The sequence below is a fragment of the Giraffa tippelskirchi genome, chromosome X (genome assembly GCF_054371585.1).
Source record: "Giraffa tippelskirchi isolate mGirTip1 chromosome X, T2T-mGirTip1v1.2.pri, whole genome shotgun sequence".
Taxonomy (NCBI): domain Eukaryota; kingdom Metazoa; phylum Chordata; class Mammalia; order Artiodactyla; family Giraffidae; genus Giraffa; species Giraffa tippelskirchi.
In genome coordinates this window covers 113,664,574-113,684,983 of record NC_137289.1, presented here as the reverse complement: position 1 = coordinate 113,684,983, position 20,410 = coordinate 113,664,574, and the positions used below count along the sequence as shown (strand labels likewise).

The following is a 20,410-nucleotide window of genomic DNA, read 5'->3' as shown; positions in this document are numbered from 1 at the left end:
CCACATGTGGGTTGGCTGTAGCATTGGACAGTAAGGCTAGCATCCCACTGCTGTCCCTCAGGATTGAGAAGGTCCTCCTAGAGCGCATGTGTGTTTTTGTTGTTGTAAGAGAAAATGGAAACCAAACACTACATGTTACTTGAGTACTGCAGTGTTTCCCTGTGTGCAGGACACTAGGACCAAGAGCTGCCCTGTGAAAAAATAGATTCGATGATGAAATAAGTTAGGGAAGTTCTATTCTTTTATCCCCTTTTTGGAGATTTACATGGTACGCTAACAGTCATAGACTCTGAAACAACTCTTCTGGGGAAAGAAACTGGTGTGCAGCTGTTGAGTTCTGTGTTTATAAGGTTCCACCTCTGGATGGTGGCTGTTACCCAGCTACCACTATAAAAACATGGTTAGTCTGGCATCATACGTTTATGGTATGCTTATAATATTTATTTTTCTGCAGAGGTGTTTTAACACGCCTCCCCCTCCCCACATCACACTAAAGATACCAGAACAATGTCCCTGAGTATTAATCCCTAATAATTATCTTGCCCTCACAAAGATGTAAGGTCATTCTTTAGTACACCTCTGGGGAAAAGAATTTTGGAAATTGCCACAAGGTCTCTGCATGAGAAAAACTTTGTGTCTTCCCTTCCTTCTCCATTCTCTTTGGAGCTTATCTCTACTTATTCTTTGTTCAGAATCACCCAGTAGAACCACCTACTAAGTTGAAACCAGCAGATGGCTGTAATGTCTTGCACGTGGACATAGATCTTCAGAAAGTATCCCAGTACATACCTTCCTCTCATTCTTTCAGAAATGATGAGCTCTACCAAGATGAGGGGAGAAACATCAGAATGTGTATATGTGTAAACATAGAATACAGTTTCATAAGTAGAGTAATACTGTTTCTGCTAATACGTTCTTTAAAAATATTTTGTGCGTGGTGTTCATTTACTTGCTTTAATGTGTACTGTTATTGTAAAGTGTGTGAAGTAGTTGTGACTTAGCGATCAGTTTGAAGAAGATACACCCTATACTTGACAACTGTCAACCTTCAGCAACTGATCTCTTTGCCTTTGTTTGAGTGGGAAGTCTGATGCTGCCCCTGTAAGTTTTGTTTTACGATCTGTGCTTAAGTGGCAATTACCAATTAAATAACTTCTGCCACTGAATTTGGTCCAAGTTGACTGTAGTAACCCTTCTATGTGGATGTATTTAAATAAGATTAAGTGATCCATTTTGCCTCTTTTTTTTTTTTTAGGACTTTAGTATTTCAATATTAGAGATGTCTTCTGAAGACTCTAGTAGCAGCAGTAGAATCCCTTTGCTCTTGAAAATGAAGATTATATACCATGAGGTTTTATATAGACTTTCCAGATGTAGGAGAGGAACATTCTAAGTGCAAAAGTTTGGTTTTAGAATCTGTCTGATTCGGAAGAGCAGTCCATTCTCTGAAAAGGTAACAGCCTTCCCAATTTTGAACATTTGGGGGAGCTCTACTTGGAAAGGAAGTCTGAATTAGTCTCATGGATTTAATGGCGCTAAATTAACATTTTCCAAATGGATTTTGTAGTAGAATCCAATTATTAAAGGAAGTCACTTGGTTGCAAAGCCATATACTAGAGAATAGTTAAACACCATGTGCTAGTTTTGGAATGTGCATTTCCCAAGTGAATAGAATTTAAAAGATTTTACACAATTCATGATACTTACAGAAATATGATTGTATCATTGGAGAAAAAAGCTCACCTCTCTAAATGCTACATTTCACATTCACTAGTAAACTAGTGTAATTCTGTAATTATTTGGGGGGGTACAAAAGAATAATCTGTCAATAGAATAGAACAGCTTATTCCTAACTGTATTTAGGAATGAATACATACTATAATTCAAGAGACTCGGGTTCAATCCCTGGGTCGGGAAGATCCCCTAGAGGGGAGCATGGCAACCCACTCCAGTATTTTTGCCTGGAGAATCCCATGGAAAGAGGAGCCTGGTGGGCTACAATCCATGGGGTTGCAAAGAGTCAGACATGACTGAAGCGATTTCCCACGCATGCATGATTTAAGGTATTACTGAATTTTGAAGAACTGCTCAATAAATTAGTAGTAGTAATAAAATTGTACTCTTTTTACAATGCATTTGCCTCACATGCAGAGTTAAAAACATAAATTTATTTTAAAGTACACCAAATAACACAGTTTAGTTATTATAACTTTAAAAGCCTAATTTCCAATAGCATTAAATCCAACACCACTTATATGTTGTATATAACTAAAATTTTGAAAGCCTTGCACACAAAATGAGAGACTTATTAAAAATGCCTTTTTTTTCTTTTTGCCAAAAGCAGGTTCTACAACCTATTGCTAATTATTATATTCCTTTAGGGGTACTTTGAGGCACTTTCAAAGACATATTTGTAGCAGTTACATCAAAATTTAGAGCAGAACATTGTGTCAGATATTTTGCTATATCACAAAATGTTGTAGTACTGTATTTTATAATAAAACCAAATTCTCAAGTATTCTGGTATATTATATATTATTATGCCAAAAAAACCCCACTTTCTAGAAGTCTGTTATTGTGCACCTAATATTTCAAGAAAATAATGGGTATTTCAGTCAGAGCAAGAAAGTATAATGCAATACATGACATTCAATTGATCTTTAGTCACAATCCATTTAGGTATTTGACAGAGAAACTAGCAATCACAAGCTCAAATGCATACGTTATTCTCAAGGACAAAATGGCAAACAATACACAAAGACATGGTCACTGGGGCAAGTTAGCTGGTGCCTGGCTGAACAGGATCAACTTGCCAATCAATGCTCATCGGATTTTAGCTTTTGTTATTGGTTGTTTCTGGCGGGGGAAGTGCTACAGGTCAGTTGATGTCACCTCCCCTTCCCATGGGGGATTTGCTTACAGCCACTGCATGGTATAATGAATTCTCTGGAAGCAGGGTTGAGTCAGAAGCTTAGAGATGCACCTTACTGTCTTTGAAACTGCTGTTATACAATGTTCTAAACACTGTGATCTTTCCAAATGTATTTTCTGTATTAGTTTTGTACTGTTAGAAAATAATACACCATAAACTGGACTCTGTAGTGTTTAAAGCAATGTTATTTATTGGCTTATCACCCTCTGCCTATTTATGTACAGTCTACTTAATATAAAACCTGTCATAATCCTTTGCCTTAAAAAAATCTAATGCTAAATATTGAGTGTGCTCTAACATAATTTTAAGCTACAAGCTAATTTTTCCTTTAAAAGTTAAGATGGTGTCAAATAAAATATCAAACGAATATTTATGGAGTGTGGCTGCCTATTCTGTACTTGTGACAGTGTGTGTATCTTGATCCAGAACATGATGACCTGCTGGGTGCTATAAATAGATATTAGTAATCCTTTTAGAGAACGGGCCTGGCACTTCTCAGCTATGGGCTGAATACCTCCCCTTAACCCTTATAAATAGATTTTCCCATGGCTCAGAAGAACGAAGAAAAACAGTCCTTCATGTTCTCCACATTTTTTTGTCTTGATGCCTCTTGAATCTTCACATTCTATTTGTGTTGCCATCATATTCCTAAATAGAAAAATGCCAGAGATGCCTGAAGATGGATGAAATCACCTAATTTCAGCGGGAAAAGAGATCTAACAGTTATTCAAGTCCAATCTCTTATGGAACAGGTTAGAACTCGAGTTGTAGAGATTTAATGAAGGCTCAAGCTCTGAGCGACAAAGGGAAGGGGGCGGGGGGCTGAGCCCATCCTGAAGTCCAGAAGGCTGTCACTGATCCAATGAGTGAAAGGGCATTGTGTTAGTCTTGGGGCTGGCACAAAACAGCAAGCAGAGGGAGGTATAGCGTGGCCGAGAAAATCGTTTCCTTATTAGGTCTTGGTCTTCGGCGGGCTGAATTAGTCAGTTATGGAGGAATATATCAATATTTTTGAAAGCAGGTTTTCTGGGAAGGAAAGCGTTAGCTCTTAGGGATTACCATGATGCTCTTTCACCTTGGAAGCAATGGTTCAGACTTGGTCGGGTGAAATACATTCCGGGTGCGTGACGATATACTTGCACTTTGAAAAGCATCTGCGGGCTCTGCTTATTTTTTTTTAAGTGACCGGAAACACTGATCTTTTGAGGGATTCGGCGTTATTTAGGTCCAGAAAATAAAGTCCGGGCTGGAAAGGCATCCTGATCCCAATTCTGGGTCCCGCGGGGCTGCAGGTTTTCGAAGGGATGTGAAGGTTTCCCACAGAGCGTCAACCAAGGGGCTTTAGGACCCAGCGGCTGCGCGCGGGGTCGGCGGGGCCCGCCGCCTCCTGTGCGGCTCGGCGCGGGCGGTCGCCGGGCGCGGGTTCGCGGCCCGCCCGCGGCTCGTCGCCGCAGAGACGCGACGGGCGCTGAGGCGCGCGGGCGGCGCTCGGTGCGCGTGGGCGTGTCCCGCCCCGGCCGCGCGCCCCGCCCCATCCCCGCCGGGTCGCTCGCCCCCAGGCCCAGCTCCAGCGCCCGGGCCCCGCGCCCTCGGCGGGCAGCGCAGAGCGCGGGAGCAGTTGGGGCCGGGCATGCCGGGAGCCCCCGGGGCAGCCGCCGCCGCCACCGCCACCGCTACCGCCACCGCCACCGCGTCCGCCGCCGGTGCGCGCCGCTGACGCGCGGAGATGAAATTCCCGGGCTCGGTGCTGGCGTCCGTGTTCCTGTTCGTGGCCGAGACGTCGGCGGCGCTGTACCTGAGCAGCACCTACCGCTCGGGCGGGGACGGCATGTGGCAGGCGCTGACGCTGCTTTTCTCGCTGCTGCCCTGCGCTCTGGTGCAGCTCACCCTGCTCTTCGTGCACCGCGACTTCACCCGCGACCGGCCGCTCGTGCTGCTGCTGCACCTGCTCCAGCTCGGGCCCCTCTTCAGGTGCGTGCGGGACCCCCGGCGACGGGGGCCGGGCCTCCCGGGGGAGGGGACCGGTGGCCGGGGTCGGGGACGGGGGCCCAGGCCGGCCCGCCCGGCTCCTCCGCTCCACCACCGTCCCTGTCACAGGAATGCGACAGGAACCTGGGAGAGTGGGAATGGAGCCGGGGCGTACCGCCTTCCTGTTAGGGGCTAGCGTTGGAAATTGCCGACAGACGACTGAATTTGACCAACGGAAAGGGCCAATTCGGGCCCCTCAACCCTCACCGCGACCTGGTGGGCTCTGGCAGGATGAGCTCGTGTCGCGACGGGGCCTTAGGAAGAGGGTTCTAAATGGCCCTTAGAATCGAAGTGGGCACAGTTGATTGAATTGAATTTCAATTGAATAAACACGTGGAGTGGACTGTACTCGGCACTGTTCTGAGCTCAGTTACAAATACTAACTTATGTAATTCTTATACACGACCCTAAAAATCCACGCATCCTTCTTTTCTGTCCGATGTGGAAACATGGAGGGGGGAGGGCGGGGGGCGGGGAGCAGGGTAGAAATGTCTTCAGGGCCCTGCCTGACTTGTAAACTTAGCCGATGAAGCTGGAACACAAGTCCCACGGAGACCCCAACTCTTGCTGTGTGTAAAGAGGAAAAAAAAAAAAAAAACAAACTATGAGTGACATTTCTGGAAATCGTAGAAACACAAAGCAAGTAAAAAATTTTCTGGTAATGAAGTAGTTTGGTTTATCTGAGGACCATGAAGAGAGTTTAAAATGTGTTGTTTTGATACCTTTCATCACTGGAGGAGAAGTGAAACAAAGGGTTTCTTTGTGGATTAGAAACAAATTTATAATAATGAACTTTAGATATAGGTGGGAGAGAAAGGGGAAGAGGTAGAAAGGCCAGACACTCAGCTGCCAGAAAATTCAGCCAGCTGGGAATCTTTCCTACAAGGAAATATCTCCCCAGCCAACACATCACACACACAGCAAAATATCTCCCCCACCAACATACCACACACACACATTCGAGTAGCAAAATAGATTTTACAGGACCCTATATACACACACAGTCAAGTAGTAAGATAGGTTTTACAGGGCCCTATTATAAAACTTTGCATTTCATATTAGAGACAATCATCCCAGCTGACACCAAGAAGACTGACTTGTAGTTTACACAGTGTCAGAACAAACCTTGTGAACAAGTTTCCCAGCCTCGAAAGCCACAGACTCCTACAGAGGAAGAGAAACAGGTGCACTGACGGGAGTAAGAAGTTGCTACCAACCTCGTGAGAGCAAGGGAAGAGTTGGGGGCGGGGGAGGGGGGAGGGAACAGAGAGAGAGAAAGAAAGTGAGGGGAATTTTAAAAGCCCTGCAACTTGGGGCCATAGAATGAGGAGCGCATCCTCCCTGGCCAAGTAGGCCACAGCGACCTGATTGTTTGCCCACTCAGTAGGATCAATGTGCTCTACCTGGACAAGGCACTCATCATTTCTTAGCTCCATCTTGTGAAAAGAAAGTTCATTGCCCATGCTATTTGAGGAAAGTGACAGAGAAGGTGACAGTTCTTAAATGCTTCTTGTGCTTAATGGTTTGGTAGGTAGGTGTTTATGTCTCTCAGTTCATTGACTCCTCACCATGAAGTAGGTATAATTGTTCCCATTTTATAGATGAGGAAAATGAGACCCCACACCACATTCACAAGGCTTCTTAAAAGTGGAATTGGCTTAATTATGTGAAAGAAGTCTGAGGAGTGTGGAGTGTGTTTTATCTATAGTTCAATCTTAAGAAAGTTTGGTCATCTTGGCAAAATTGAAAAAACACAACCTAAATTGCCATCTTGGTAAATGAGAATACCGTATCAGTACTAACATTTAAAATGTTTCTAAGTACTGAGTGACCCAAGATGGCACACATAGAACTAAGCTCAGAGAAATATACCAAGTTGTTAAGAGTGGTAATTTCAGGATGATGGAGTTATGGGGCAGTTTTCATGTTTTTTCTGAAAAATATAGAAAAGTACATAATTCACTCCTTTGTTATATTATACTTCTCTACATTTTTTGGTTTTTACCGTAAAAATATTTTAACTTTATTTAAAAAAAGAAAAAGTGTGATGCTTTGGAGCGATAACTTCTCAACTGATATATATATATATATATATATAAAGTTTCAACACTATAAACAGACCTATTTCCAGAAAATTCTGAATAGGTCATTGTGCTTTGGGGGAAAAAACAGAATAACACATTTAAAAGAAGAAACAACCTACTTCCTTCAACAAGGGCACTCTCATTCTAAAGCAGCTGATTTCTTTCAAGAAGATGCTGGAACCATGCTGAGATACATAAAATGTGGTTCCAAGCCTCTTATCTTCCAGATGAAAAGAAAAGCAATTTGATGTTGTGTGTTAGCATGACTTAATATCTTATTGAAAGTTCTTCCTGCTGTTTGCTTTTATTCTAAGACGTCAGTTTTATATAAAGATCAAAATTATTTCCCCCAAACAAAGGAGAGTCTCTCTGCCCTTCTTATCGATTGGACTTAGTAATATTTTAAAACTGTTTGGGGAAAATTTAGCGCTCTTTAATTTGGAATGGGTATTAACTAGCCAACCTCCTGTTCTTTTTAGGTGAGATGTTGATTTTGGGTTCACTCAGTTCAGTCGCATTTCATTACATTGTAACGATGGTGGACTAAACACTCCAGACTAGGCCTTGCTCCTACTTTCATGTAGGGAGGCTTTGGGAGAGCACCATGTTTCATTTATATCAGCCTCATATTTAAAACTGTAGTTGCAGTTTGAAGAATTTTTTCTTCATGAGGGAATGATAGGAACATTAAATAATGTCTTGAATTTCTTTTTTTATGTTATAAGGACAATTTTATTGTGAATGATAATAGACATTCTGGAAAACCAGAGTGGGGGGAAAGCACCTCTTAACAACAAACAAAATTTGTTTCTCATTCTTTTACAATTATGTTGATTTTATAAATTAATTGGGAGAAGGAATAAATATAAATGAGTTACAGGTTCAAGGAATTTGCCCCCATTCTTATTTACTGGTATAATGAAGAAAAAATGGTACCTAAAAATCTAACTTCATAAAATAAAAGCTAAGAAGTTCCAGTAATGTTTTTATTCAAGTATAGTTGATGTACAGTGTTATATGTTACAGTTGTACAATATGGTGATTCACAATTTTAAAGGTAATGCCCCATTTATAGTTATTATTATAAAATATTGGCTATATTCCCCATGTTGTACAGTATATTCTTGTAGCTTATTTTATACATGAGTTTGTACCCCTTAATCTTCTACCCCTATATTGCCTTTCTCCCTTCCTGCTCCCTATTGGTAACCACTAGTGTATTCTCTGGATCTGTGAGTATAGTATTTTTGACAGAACATTGCAAGTGGATTCATTGCAATGAAAAACATTGCAAAATACCACAGTATTTCTCTCTTTTGTAAACTTTGAGAAGACTTTAAAAATAATGATAGCCTAAATATAAATAACTTTTTTGTTGTTGCTTGCAAAGTGCTTTCGCATACAGTATATAATTCCATCCACTGTAAAACCTTGTGAGCTAACTGTCATTATCTTTTTTTTACAGTTGAGAATTGAGGCTCAGTGAGATTATGCAAGTGGTTTTTCAGAGGTCACAGGGAGCTTTCTATTTAACCAGTTTGGTTCTTGCGTAGCTTCACAGAGCATGTATGTCATAGGAAGATAACATGACATAGAGGAAATCATAATCAGTATTTCTTTTGAAAATGTGTTTTTAGTAACTACCTCAGGGGGTCTCTGGTACCACAGATTATTTATGCTGACGCCAACATGCATGGTTTCAGCTAATTAATAAACTACTTCTACTATGATGTTTGAAAATGGGATAAAATGAAAATAAAAATGGATCAACTTGCTGATTACCTAATGGGATCAGCAAACCATGCCCCACATTGAAATCCCCTTACTACCTATTTTTGTAAAGTTTTATTGGAACATAGGCATGCCCATTCACTTCTGTGTTGTCTGTGGCTGCTTTTGCATTACAGTGGCAGAGTTGAGTAGTTGCAATAGAGACCATGGCCTGCAAAGCCTAAAATATTTACTCTTTGTAAATACACAAAATGTTTGCCAACCCTTGGCCAAACTGAAAAACTATCTTGAATGATTGTGATGAAAATACTTAATCTAAAAAAAAAAAAAGAAAAGAAAATACTTAATCTATGGCTACATTTAGGCAACTTCTCAAGTAAAACAAAACAAAACAAAACATTTGGAGTAACTGGATGAGTCTTGCAGAATCCCAGAAAGAATAGTAGAGTGTGTTTCTTGTCAGTTTTCTTAACCAGTAGTGGCAAATAGTGGAAGTCTTAGGGCCTTTCACAAATTCATTAAATACCTACTACATGTAAACTTCTGTGCTAAGATTTTTATTAGTTGAGAAAAACAGTGAATTGCAGGCGGTGGGGTACACCTGGGTTTCCTGGAGAAGGAAATGGCAACCCACTCCAGTATTCTTGCCTGGAGAATTCCGTGGACAGGAGCCTGGTGACCTACAGTCCATGGGGTCACAAAGAGCTGGACATGACTGAGCGACTAACACACACACCTGGGTTTCAAGGCCACCTGTGTGATTAGTTCATTCTGGGACCTTCCTTCGTTTCCACTGTAGACAAAGAAGTCTCATTTGTCTATAATTCTGCAAATACTTTCCATTAAACACAGCCTTCTCCTCAGCATCCAGAGACTTGGTTTTATCTCTGGACCTTCATTTTATTCATTCAGCTCTTATCATGTGCTATTGTTTCATTTGCTTGTTTGTCATTAAAAATTCTGAGCTTGATTTTACTATTCAGGTAAAACATATTTGTTGTTGGAATGACAGAAGGGCAGAAAACAGATAAACACAACTAAAAAAAATTTAAAAGCTCTAGTTTGACTAACTAAAGAGAACAATTCTTAATATTTTGTTGTATATCCTCACTAATATTTTCACAGTCATTAAGCTGGTAAACCATGAACCATCTAGGGGGAGGGAGGGAGTGTGGGAAGGAAGACCCTGATTTGCAGTCTTTGCTGATTTCTGTGATTTAAAGATTTCCATCGTGGCCTATTTCGAGCTACTGAGTTGTTTAAGAACTGCCTAACAACATTCCTAACCATTTAACTGTCTCATGAGTCAGTATGAACCTGCTGAAGCACTCTACTGTTTATGTGTATATGTGTGTGTATCCATATGTATATTTAATTTTCTTTTTATTAAAAATGGAATTTTCTGTGTATTTTCCATTGTAATACATTACTCCTTTTGCTTACCAAATATGATAAAAAATTTTTGTATGTCAGTATATGTATGTGTATACTGTCAATTTTAAGGACTGAATAATATTTCATTGAATATACATATTAGGATTTATTTAATCATTGTTTTGTTTAGGGACCTTTAGAGTTTTCCCAGAACTTTGCCATTAAAAATAATGGTATGATTCAAATTTTTGCAGTAGCCTTTCCTTCTAAGTGAGTTAATCTATGAGAAATATCTTACAAACTGAAAGTGCTGTATAAATATTACTTATATTAATTAGGTCCCATTTTATTGTTTGGATTATGTACATCTCTGAATGAGGCAGTGGTGTGCAACTATCTTTGCATTCCTCACAGCACTTAGCAAAGTGCATCCACATTCATTACATATTTGAGAATAAAGACAATGGTCAGTTTATTCTGTCTTCTAGTGCTTGTGGTCAGTGGTCCAACTGTGTCAAGTTACAAGGCCTCATACAGCCCTCAGTCATAGATCTGAGTTTTTCCTCAGAGCAGATTCAGTTGGATCAGCTAGACTTAGCTCAAAACCTTGAACTTCATTGTTTTTGGCTAAACAAGTTGATCCACATTGTTTTACATGTTTTCATGTAATATACTGGGACTTTCCTTATAGCTCAGTTGGTAAGAATCTGCCTGCAATGCAGGAGACCCCAGTTCGATTCCTGGGTCGGGAAGGTCTGCTGGAGAAGGGATAGGCTACCCACTCCAGTATTCTTGGGCTTCCCTTGTGGCTCAGCTTGTAAAGAATCCCCCTGCAATGTAGGAGGCCTGGGTTCTATCCCTGGGTTGGGAAGAGCCCCTGGCAAAGGGAAAGGCTACCCACTCCAGTATTCTGGCCTGGAGAATCCCATGGACTAAACAGTCCATGGATCGCAAAATGTCAGACACAACTAATATATTAAAATATCCGTGACACCAGTGGACAAAATGTAGCAGACAATTGCCTCTCCCTCCCCAACCCTCCCCACCTCCTTGCGCAACACACTACTGTGTACCTCTTTTTCTCCCAGGAACAAATGAACAAAGATAATCACAAAATATATCCACTTTGTACTCACTAGAGAAAGAAGTTCCTGCATTTCCTTTCTTACATCAGGTTTTATTTTAGTATTTCAAATTATACATGTATTCTCATTTCCTCGGTTGCCTCCAGGTGAGAGTACAAAGTTAACAACAATCAATAAAATAAATGAGGCCATAAAATCTTCTGGCAGCATTATAAGGTTGTTATAAAAATGCACATTTGGGGAAAAATGTCCTTTAGCAATTTTGAAACCTAAAGCCGTGAACATTTTTTATTACTAGGAAAAAAACATTTTCCCCAATATTTTGTTATGAAAATTTTTGAACATACAGAAGACAACTTGAAAGAATTGTACAATGAACACCCAAGTACTTGACACCTAGATTCTACAGTTAACGTTTTATTTCACATGTCTATCCACCTCTCTATCAATCCCTCAATCCACTTGTAAGTGTGCGTGTGTCTGTGTGTGTAAATCGTATACATCAGTACTCTTCCTCTCTTTGCTCTTCATATCATTACCTATAGAGGAAAATCCAGTTTTAAAAGCCAACTACTCTTATCAGTCTAGAAAGGTGACTGGTTCAGGCTCCATCCTCAATCAAGCTTGAAACTCCATAGATAAGACAGAGCTGGCAGGCTTCCAAGCATGATTGACTTTAGTCCTGTTCTGAAAAGGCTTAAGAGAGCAGGAATAGGTAATGTGGTCTTCCAGGGGAATTCTAGGTGGGAGGCTGCTCTGTGCTAGGGGATCTCCCACCACAGCTGCTGTTTTAACTGAAGTGATTTGGGGCATCTATTGGATCTAGACAGAGAAGGGGATGGCACCCCACTCCATTACTCTTGCCTGGAAAATCCCATGGATGGAGGAGCCTGGTGGGCTGCCGTCTATGGGGTCGCACAGAGTCGGACACGACTGCGGTGACTTAGCAGCAGTAGCAGCAGCATTGGATCTAGAAAAAGTATATGTGCATATATATATAATATGGGGGTGGGGGTGGGTGTTGTATATACATGCACACGCACACACACACACACCCCTATATACTGCATTATCTGCATGACAGTGTGGCAAAGTAGGTCTTATCTCTGCTATATAATTCAGGGACAGAACTTGGGTTAAAAGACATGTCCAAGGCTGCACAGCTAATAAGTGTCAGGAAGGGAAATGGAACGTTTTTCTGGAGCTCTGGAGCCTGAACCACTTCCCGTGGCATTCTTGACTTGGTTTCCTTGCCTCAGGGGCCTTCGGTGTCACCTCTCAATATGGTTCATGCTCAGGCCAGTTGGCCTGCTGGAGGGCCTCAAGAAGACTGCATGCTCGCAACTGGTCCTTAGAGAGGATGATTTTAGTGGCGGGGGGGGGGGGGCGTTGCAGTCTAGAGTAACCAAGTTAAGGTTTTGAGAATCAGGCTAAGTGAAAGCGGGGTAACTGAGAAAAGACAGGATCCCGTCTGCCTCTAATGATCATGACTTACTGGTTTGTTTCCAGGTGTTTTGAAGTCTTCTGCATCTATTGTCAGTCAAACCACATTGAAGAACCTTATGTCAGCATCACCAAGAAGCGGCAGATGCCAAAAAATGGCCACTCAGAGGAAATTGAGAAGGAAGTGGGCCAGGCAGAGGGCAAGCTATTCACCCACCGATCTGCGTTCAGCCGGGCATCAGTGATCCAGGCTTTCCTGGGCTCAGCCCCCCAGCTGACCCTGCAGCTGTATATAAGTGTCTTGCAGCAGGATGTCAGTATCGGACGATGTATGTATATTTTTTATTTCTGTTTGCATTTGGGAAGCGTGGAGAGCAAAACATAAGGTCTATTTTGTTTGAGGTGAAATTCATTTCTATGCGCCTTCCGTCTGAAGTCTGTGTTCCAGTTACTAAGCTCAAAACATACTGCGTTAAAATAATAGTGTTTCTTTCGCTTATGAATCTGCAGTTTAGGCAGCTCTCAAAAGGGCTCACCTCGGCTCCACTGTGCGTTAACTGGGGTGGCTCAAAGATGGGGAGTTGGAATCCACTGAGGGCTCATCCACTCACAGTTCTTACGGTTGGTGCTGGCTGTTCCTGGGGCCTCAGATCTTCCCCACTTTGTCTCTCCATGTGGGCTAGTTTGATCCTCCTTACAGCATGGTGGCTGCTTTCAAGAGCGAGTATCCTGAGAGGGAGAGAGGGCCAGGTGGAAGGGTATCCCTTTTGTGATCCGGTTTTGAAGTCATGCAACATTATTTCTGCTGCCATTTTCTTTGTTGATGCAGCCAGGAATCCTGTCAAGGTTCAAGCCAAAGGGAAGAAAGGAAGCTCTGACTTTTGTTGGGGAATGGCCACAGTCTAGAGGTTCACGGTCGTGACCATTGTGGAAAATATAACTTGCTGTACATAGGCTGAAAGGATGGCTGCCAGGGGCTGGGCCTCTTCAGATTGTGCCTCTGTCACTCAACGATAGTTGTAAAGCAGCTGAGACAGTTGTAACAGCTTCTTTGTGGTGAATAAGGGCATCAGGAGTTCCTTCCTGTCTTCTTGAAGTTCTAATAGATATCTCATATTTAAAATAAACACACTTCTCCAACCTTTGGACTAGTCTCACATCATCAAATTGAGGGCAGGTTTTGATTAAGCCAGATTTAAAAAAAAACTGCACATGCATTGGACACAAGTGAAAAACCTTCATATGAAAGAGGAAATAATCCTTTGCAAATATTAATATTGTAAGTAAATGAAAACCAGATATTCTGGTAAGTTTTACTATACAGATAAGCAAAAATGAGTTAAAAGCCTTAAGTTTAAAAGTACATATTTAAGATAACACTGAAATTGGAAAATTTTAAAATAAATCACCCTTATTAATTTAACTTCCCTCAGTCTTCTTTCTGCCTCTAATCTAGGCTGGATGGTAAAATGTCTTTAATTTATGGCTGAGTCACAGGATATTTGTATATCACGACTGTCTCCCTTATCCAGGTTACCTAAGAGTGACTGTGATTCTTAAGATATATCAGAACTTTAAGTTGAGGTCTTGGACCTTGGTGGATTAACACTTGTGAAAACACCTTCCATAGCCCCAGCTAGACAGTAGATGCTCAATAAATGCAGCAGCATCCTTCTTTTCTTTTTTATTTTATTTTATTTTTTTTAACTTTACAATATTGTATTTGTTTTGCCATACATTGACATGAATCCACCATGGGTGTACATGTTTTCCCCTTCCAGAACTCCCCTCCCACCTCCTGCCCCATCCCATCCCTCCACGCCTGTCCAGGTTTGATGCATCCTTATTTTCTAGGGACTTATAACTAGAATGGGCATTGAACAAGGTGAGTCCTCTGCATGCCAATATACCCTTTACCCAGTTCATTATTTTTCTATGTGGCAGGAAGACAGCAAGAGACCAGATGTGGTGATAGCCAATTTGATTTTTACATGTCGGTTCAATTTTTTTTTTCTCAAGTTTCTGAAAATGAAGTTGTCTTTTAGCTCAGAGGTTGGTAAACAGCAGCCCATGGATGTAATGAAGGGGTGCTTGTGTTTGTAAACAAAATTCTATTGAAATGCAGCCATGCCCTTTGATTTACCTATTGTCTCTGTCTGCCTTTATTTTTTCCTTTGAGCGGAGTTGAGTAGTTGCATAGTTGCAACAGAAAATAAGTGGTCCACAGAGCATAAAGTATTTACTGTCAGGCTCCTTACAGAAAGTTTGCCAACCCTCATTACAGTTTTTCAGATGGAATTCTATTCGGGAAAATGAAACCTATCTCATAAAATGTCAGTGTCACAAAGAATATCTGTAACATGCCCCTTGAGAACTTGGAATAATGTAAGTCCCCTGAGAATTAAACGATAAATCAACTATGTATAGAGAAAGGAAGTGGGCATGGTCCTCTTAAAAATGCAGATAACTGTCGTTTATATAGGTTTTGACTAACCCTAATCACTGCCTTAGCATATCTGAAGAAGGAATTCCTCAGCCGGAAGGGGAAAGGTAGTTATAATTAGAGCACAGGCTGGGGTGTGTCATGGAGGCCAACGTGGGCAGTATCTATCATATGATTAGGAATGCATTTGGTGCAAGAAACAAACACTTGACTACAAGGTTAGACAACCCATTATTTTGCTCATCTAAGAAGAAACTGAAGTTAGGCCATTGCTGGCATTATATCAGCTGCTCACACTGATAAAGTTGATGTCCCTGCAATTCCATTGGCCTTTCCTTTGGGTTGCTACTGCATAGAATCCATCATGGCTTCATTCAAGGTAGGAAGAAAAGCATGAAGCAGAAGGGGGAATGTCTTTCTTCCTTTAGTTAGTTCAGTCGCTCAGTTGTGTCTGACTCTTTCCGACCCCATGGACTGCAGCATGCCAGACCTTCCTGTCCATCACCAACTCCCGAAATTTACTCACACTCATGTCCATAGAGTCGGTGATGCCATCCAACCATCTCATCCTCTGTTGTCCCCTTCTTTTCCCGCCTTTATTCTTTCCCAGCATCAGGGTCTTTTCAAATGAGTCAGTTCTTTGCATCAGGTGGCCAAAGTATTGGAGTTTCAGCTTCAGCATCAGTCCTTCCAGTGAATATTGAGGACTGATTTCCTTCAGGATGGACTGGTTGGATCTCCTTGCAGTCCAAGGGACTCTCAAGAGTCTTCTCCAACACCACAGTTCTAAAGCATCAATTCTTCAGCACTCACCTTTCTTTATAGTCCAACTCTCACATCCGTTCATGACTACTGAAAAAACCATAGCCTTGACTAGACAGACCTTTGTTGGCAAAGTAATGTCTCTGCTTTTTAATATGCTGTCTAGGTTGGTCATAACTTTTCTTCCAAGGAGCAAGCATCTTTTAATTTCATGGCTGAAGTCACCATCTGCAGTGATTTTGGAGCCCCAAAACGTAAAGCCTGTCACTGTTTCCATCGCTTCCCCATCTATTTGCCACAAAGTGACGGGACCGGATGCCATGATCTTAGTTTTCTGAATGTGGAGTTTTAAGTCAACTTTTTCACTCTCCTCTTTCACTTTCATCAAGAGGCTCTTTAGTTCTTCTTCACTTTCTGCCATAAGGGTGGTGTCATCTGCATCTCTGAGGTTATTGATATTTCTCCCGGCAATCTTGATTCCAGCTTGTGCTTCATCCAGCCCAGCGTTTCTTGTGATGTAGTCTGCATTTAAGTTAAATAAGCAGGGTAACAATACACAGCCTTGATGTACTCCTTTCCCGATTATTAGTAAGTAAAAGCTTTCCCAGAAACCTCCCTAATAAACCTCATTTAGATTTCATTGACCAGGACTGGTCACGTGGTACCTTGGTTCAAGAAATGCTAGAGAAGCTGGGCATAGGAACAGTTACAACCAGTGGCTTTGAACAACATTCCTTCAACTTCTCTGGTGGTGATGTCACCAGAGGTGGGAGCCAGGGAGCTTGTTAAAAATCTACAGAAAACCAGGCTTCATTCTCGGAAATTGTGATTTGCTAGGTATGGGATGGTAGCCTAAGATAGGTCTTTTGATCTTTTTTCTCTTTTGTTTTTTAAACAAGTGCTCCTGAAAATTTTTATGTTTAGCAAAGTTTGGGAACACTGGACTAGATAAGTCACAGCCTGCCTAGGGCTGGGCCCATTGCCACCCACAACAAAATTATGTTTTCTTAAAATATAGGAGGAGAACACTGTCTGCCATACCATGTGTTAAGACCAATAGAAATATCCATTCTTGACAGGAGAGGACATGAAGTCTATCCAAACCTGATCCCATTCAACATTCAAAGTCTGTATAGCTTTCTTTTCTCTCTTATCCTATGCTCACTTATCAAATGCTGATGAATTTGGCCTTGGCATAGCTTAGAGGGGAGGTGGAGCCAGCCACATGGTCCACTGGAGAGTTTTTTGTTAATTGCAGTACAATTCATACAACAATAGGTTCACCATTTTAAATGTACAATTTAGTGGATTTTAGGATATTCACTATGTTGTGTCATCATCACCACTATCTAATTTTAGAATATTTTCGATATATCAAAAAGAAATTCCATACTTAGTAGCAGTCACTCCTCATTTCCCCTCTCCAGACCCTGGCAATCACTAATCTACTTCTTGTCTCTATGAATTTGTCTAATGTGCATACTTCATGTAAATGGTATCATATACTTCTGGAGAGTTTCTTTCCCCATAGTCGGTGAATAGTGGACACTGTCTATGACCCTCAGCCTTTGAGTGAGACTAGTCAGCTCTCAGGGGACTTGATTAAGTCTCTGGACCTTGGAGGATAGGTTGGTCTGAGGCCCAGGTAAGTACACCAAGGTTACTGTGTTCTGTGAAGGCCTCTGCAGCCTGCCACTTGGCCTGCCTGGATCTCCAAGTGCCCTTCTCTCTTCCAGTCAAGGTGGTAATGTTGGCAGTAATGATGACCGCTGCTCAGATCCTTGCTTTGTGCCAGGCACTGTGATTGGCATGATTTTGTTTCAAGTTCACAGCATCCCTGTGAGGTAGATCTGATTACTTCCATCTTCTTAAGGATGAAAATTGTACTCCTTGTCTCTCAGAGGAGGCAGGACGTAGGGTTAGATTTATGTGAATCCACTCATTGAAGTCAGTGAATATGTATTGAATATATTCTGTGTTCCTGACCTTGTGCTGGGCTCCAAGGATAAAGTGGTGAATAAGGTGGACAGTGCTTTATCCTTCTGGAACAGGATAGGCAAACAGGAAACAAATAATTAGTCATGTATTTATTTTATTTCAGGTAAATCCTGCAAAGTAAAAGTCTGTTGGGGGACTCTAACCAAGTCTGGGAGATATGGGAAAATTTCCCAGGGAAACTTAAGTGTAAACCAAAATCTGGTAGATGAATCAAGTGAAGTAAAAGAAGGAAAGGGCATCCCAGGATTTCAGACTTTATCCCAGAGGCACTAGGAAGTCACTGATGAGTTTTAAACGTCACAGTGTCATGATCAGATTTTGTTTTAGAAGCTGATTACTCTGGAAAATGGATTGGAAGGGAGTGAGGGGAGAGACAAGGAGGCCCAGAAGTGGGCTGCTACAGTTGTCAAGTTGAGAACAATAATGGCTTAGGCTGTAATAGTCAAAATGGGTTATTGGAGCAATATTACTGATATAGAAGTTGAACAAGGTGATGATTGATTGAATGGGAAGGTGGGACAAAGGCAGATGTCAGACATAGTTCCCAAGTTCCTGACAGATATTGTTGATTTATACCCTGCCTCATTCCAAAAATGGACTTGGTGACAGGGCTTATTAGTTAGTGCTGTGATACTCTCTGTGGAATATACCCTTCTGTCTACTCTTGTGGAAACTGATAAATTAAATGGTAATATTATATAAACTTACCATCTGGACTAAAACATGCAACTCAAGCAGTTCACGTGATTACTAAAGATTACTGAACGTATTTATGAATGTGTCCCATTGTAAACACAATTATAAATCTCATTCTCACATAAAATACCTAAACTGTCTAACACCATTTATTTGAGAGAGGAACAAAGTTATCAGTGGCTGAATACATGTTTTAAGATGTACAAGTATGTAAATTCTGTCCCAAGTGATAGATGTATACACAAGTTCTCATAAACACTCTACATGCTGTGTTAGGCTGAAAAAAAAGTTGTCACATCAAGTGAAGAAGGAAACTAATTACTCTCCTATTAGTTGATTCAGTGTCTGACATTTTCTCCTGTTCGTCATATGCCGAAGGGCCCCCCTCTACTGCCTCCTGGCCTGTCATACAGGACTGGTCAGAGGCTGCCCAGCTGGCTTCAACAGTGGGGTCAGTGCACCTGGGTTCGCCATCGCAGTTCACCACTTTCTGGCTGTGTGATCTTGGACATCCATTTGTCTCCTGTGAGGAGCAGCTTCCTCACCTGTAAAACAGGGATAATCAGAGTTCCTCCATCTTGGCATTTTCCCAGAGATGAAGTCACTATGTGCCTGTAAACTGTGACTTAACACAGAGCCTGGCACAGAGCACGCCCTTAACAGATGGCTGCCTGTGTCTCCCTCCCCAGCTGCTTAGATAGGCCCCCGAAGGGGCAGCCAGGCCTGGTTCTCATGTGATTTCTGGATGCTTGGGCCTCTGGCTGTGGCAACCCTGGCCTGGCCTGCTGTTGCTTGTGGGGTAGAATGCTGTGCAGAGGCGGAAGCCAGGGCTACATCTGGGAACCAGACAGTTCTCACCTTGGTTTCCTCTCTGCTCCCCTCTGTCTAGTGACACCCTCTATTTCCCTCCTTCCTCCACTGATGGAAGCTTGGCACTGCCTTAGCCTTTGCCGGCTTCTCGGAAGTATCTGAGAGTAACTGTGTCTGGTGTGCGTAGAGCTTGGTAAAGTAGGCGCTTGTTTAATCCAAGAAACATTTCTTGACAACTGGTGCTCATTCAACCAGATGCCTCACTGTCAAGATGTTCACTGCACAAATTTGTGGGTTGTTACAAGAGCCATAAAGCCCTTCTGGACTCAGGCAAGCCTCCCTCTTACCCTCCTGCTTATTTGAGTGGCCAGCAGGCTTCTCCCCAGCCATGGCAGGTGGAGAGTGTCCTTCAGCTGGTCACATGAGGACACCAGCCATGCCACCCTGTCCCTGAAGTGGAGCATCTTTATGTCCAGGGCATGGTACCTCATCTTCCAGTGACTTTCAGACAACAGGGAATGCCTCCAGGGTGGGTGGTGTCAGGGAATCAATCATGGTACTCACATCCTGCCAGGTTGGTTAAGTAGCTGTGTGGTTGCTGAAAGTGGTTGATTTTGGCTTATGGCTGTGGCATGTTTTAGCACTGAATGTAGTCTCCAGGATACCTCACTGGAAGTCACACCATGACTTGTAGCATGAGACCTGGTCTCCAGGATACCTCACCGGAAGTCAGACCAGAGGATCCATTGAGGACCAGAGAAGTCATAGTAGGTGGATAAACCGTGTCAGGTTAGCAGGTCTGTGTGCTCAGGGTCACCTTACAGACCATGCTGTGTCAGCACTAGTGGCCTCTGTGACACCTGCAGGGAGCCAGGCTTCCTGGGCTCTTTAGACTCTGTTTGATGATTAGGTTTGGAGGTTGAGCTTTTCTGACCTCGTGTGGGCAAGACATGTGCAGAGTCACGTGGACAGGGGAGAATCAGGCAGAGCTATACCACTATTGCTTTAAGAATCGTGCTCCAGC

The 20,410-nt window shown here is 42.1% G+C and overlaps 1 protein-coding gene across 1 annotated transcript in view; it reads left to right on the top strand.

Annotated features, from left to right (window-relative positions):
• Nucleotides 1-4,515: 4,515 nt before the first annotated feature.
• XK (X-linked Kx blood group antigen, Kell and VPS13A binding protein) overlaps nucleotides 4,516-20,410 on the top strand; it is a 58,131-nt gene continuing 42,236 nt past the window's right edge. Inside the window, exons 1-2 of the mRNA XM_081566511.1 lie at nucleotides 4,516-4,903; nucleotides 12,744-13,006. Of these exons, the coding sequence (XP_081422637.1) occupies nucleotides 4,659-4,903; nucleotides 12,744-13,006 (508 nt within the window). The 5' untranslated portion in view covers nucleotides 4,516-4,658. The remainder of the gene's footprint in view (nucleotides 4,904-12,743; nucleotides 13,007-20,410) is intronic.